This window comes from Cyprinodon variegatus, unplaced genomic scaffold, assembly GCF_000732505.1.
Source record: "Cyprinodon variegatus isolate N-32 unplaced genomic scaffold, C_variegatus-1.0 Scaffold1494, whole genome shotgun sequence".
In the NCBI taxonomy this organism is placed as follows: domain Eukaryota; kingdom Metazoa; phylum Chordata; class Actinopteri; order Cyprinodontiformes; family Cyprinodontidae; genus Cyprinodon; species Cyprinodon variegatus.
This window is the reverse complement of record NW_015151947.1, coordinates 79,502-82,078: the sequence shown is the minus strand read 5'-3', so window position 1 is coordinate 82,078 and position 2,577 is coordinate 79,502. Positions and strand designations below refer to the sequence as shown.

Below are 2,577 nucleotides of genomic sequence, written 5' to 3'. Positions count from 1 at the left end.
CAGCACCACCCTGACACAGTTCTTCCTCCAACAGGCTCTGCTGGAGCACGAAGACGAGCTTCCAGAGAACATGAAACCCTCCCAGCTCATCAAGGACCTCGCCAGGGAGATCCGGCTGTCAGAGGTACTATGATTGGACCTTAGGGGTGACATCATGGAAGGTCAACCACTCACCCCTCTGGACCCTTTAGACATTCAGAGTAAAAGTTGTTGCCTAGCAACAATTAGATTTTTTTTCTCTTTGTATGACAGACTGAATAAATATGAGGGTTCTGTCTGGTTTCTGGTTGGTTAGTTGGTAACACTGGCTTAACTATCTCTGCTCTCCACCCCAGAATGCAACCAAAGCCATCAAGACTGAAACCAGCATCAAGCTGCCTGCAGAGGAGCCGGCTGGGACCCACTCTGAGGCCGAGGAGCTTGTTTCCCCGCCGCGCAGCCCGTCCCCCAGCAGAGAGAGGCCCAAGAAAAAGGCCTCCAAGGTCCCCAAGCCTGCAAAGGTCAAAGACGGAGAGAAGAAGAAAGTGAAGAAGACCAAGGAGCCATCACCGCCTCCAAAGCCCTCCAGCTTCGCTGCCCTGGAGTCCCATGCCAAGGAGATCCTCAGCAAGATGGACCAGCAGAAAAAGCCAAAGGTGAAAACATTTCAGCAGAATCAGAACGTTTCCATAAACCCAATATGCGAAGCTCTAAGGTTCTGATGTGAGCAGTGGATCAGCAGATGTCTGTTTGTTCAGTTACAGAAAAATCACGTTTCATTTATGGAGTTTGTTTATTTATTTATGTAAAAAAATATCTTGGGCTTCATCAGTGCTGCTATCAGAGAGCAGAACCCTACCATGGAGAGCCATCCTCCGCCACTGTCAGAGAAACATCATGTCTGTTCTCACCGTGACTAACGGAGGAAAACGGCCAGTGAGCCAGACAGGAAGAAGCCCTGGTACATTTCAAAATAAAACAAACCAAATGTTTCCACTGTGCATGGACGTGCGACTCCGTTAGAGAGGAAGCATCTGGGGTTAGAGCTAATCCTGCTGTCTATCTCCATCCTACGGCGCTTTTGGGGGCGGAGACTCTCCGTCATCCTTGGCCATCAGGGAGACAGAGCAGGAACAGCTGACAGAATCCCCCCACTGGCGAGGTGTCTCCTGTAGCCTTTAAAGGCAGTCAGCAGCTAGTGGCTCATATTCGACCCTTCATTTAGGACCACAGGAGACAAAGATTATTTAGTCTTTAAACGATGATGCCCTTGAAACTCATCTGCACACAACGCCCCCTAGTGTCCAGCATGATGGTGATGATCTGAGCCAGAGAGAGGCAGAGCCTCCTGATGCTGATGATAACCAACCATCTGCTGGGATGATGGCTGTTTCCTGACCTTCTGCTGACACCTGTGTGTTTCCTTTGATATTCCAGGTTGTTAAAAATGTCCTCAGCGTGTCTGAGAAAGAGACGTCAAAGCAGAACAACATGGACAAGTTTGACATCAGAGAACAGAACAAAAACAAGACCGAAGCTAAATGGAAATACAAGGTGAGCGTTTCCTCTCTAAACCTGGAAGCATCATCCAGGATATCATCTTATAATATAATATATATATATATATATATATATATATATATATATATATATATATATATATATATATATATACATATGTACATTTTACTACTTTTCAAGGCTGCACTTTAAAAAAAGATGAAATTGAAAGATCACGTCAAAGCAGGAAGAAGGAGAAGGGAAGTCCACTATTTCAGAGCGATATACTTCACTGGGCGTTGGGATTGGCAGAGAAACTGGCAGAAGGATTAAAATTCAACAGGAAAACAGATAAAAATAGGAAAATACTAAGTACAAACTATGTGGATGTGAAGATGTAAAATACAGCAGAGTGGGTTGTTCACTGTTTTAGAAACTCTTTAATTTCGGGCAAAAGTTCCAAAAATCTTTCTAAGATTTGCCACAGCTCAGCCACCTGACGTCGATGTGCAGCAGCAGATCAGTGTGGTCTGCACCTGCCTCCTCGAGCTGGGCATGGAATGAACGCCTCTGAAAACTCCTGGCCCATACAGAGCAAGCGATCTTCATCGCAACGACCATGATATGTTTCATATTTAAAATATTGCCGCACAGCTGTTGCTGGTGAATGATGCAGTTGAAGCTCCAAAAATCCGGGAAAGTTTCAGACATCTTGAACAGAGCAACGAATCCAGCAGTGCTTTAGAGTCCCTGGTAACAACCTAGCAACCGTAGCAAACCATGCCCAGCAATCAGCATGGATAAAAAAAGGTTCCTTGCATACTTTTTATTTTTCATTTTATTATTATGAAATTAAACATTGGCCTCTCGTGATCAATGATTTGATTTGTGTTTTTTAAAAGTTTTTTTTTGTTGTCATAGCTATAAATAGGTCTACATTGTAAAACTTATCGCGATCGACTGAAACTCTGCCCACGATCGACTGGTTATTCACCCCTGATCCAGTCTTTCATCCAGGCTATCATCTAGGCTATTATTCTGGCAATATCCTGGCTATCATCCTGGCTATCATCCTGGCTATCATCCTGGCTATCATCC

The 2,577-nt window shown here is 44.6% G+C and overlaps 1 protein-coding gene across 1 annotated transcript in view; it reads left to right on the top strand.

Annotated features, from left to right (window-relative positions):
• Positions 1–2,577, top strand: part of phf2 (PHD finger protein 2) — a 40,071-nt gene that overhangs the window by 24,466 nt on the left and 13,028 nt on the right. The window contains exons 11-13 of the mRNA XM_015403408.1: positions 20–124; positions 336–635; positions 1,417–1,533. Coding sequence (XP_015258894.1) covers positions 20–124; positions 336–635; positions 1,417–1,533 — 522 coding nt within the window. The remainder of the gene's footprint in view (positions 1–19; positions 125–335; positions 636–1,416; positions 1,534–2,577) is intronic.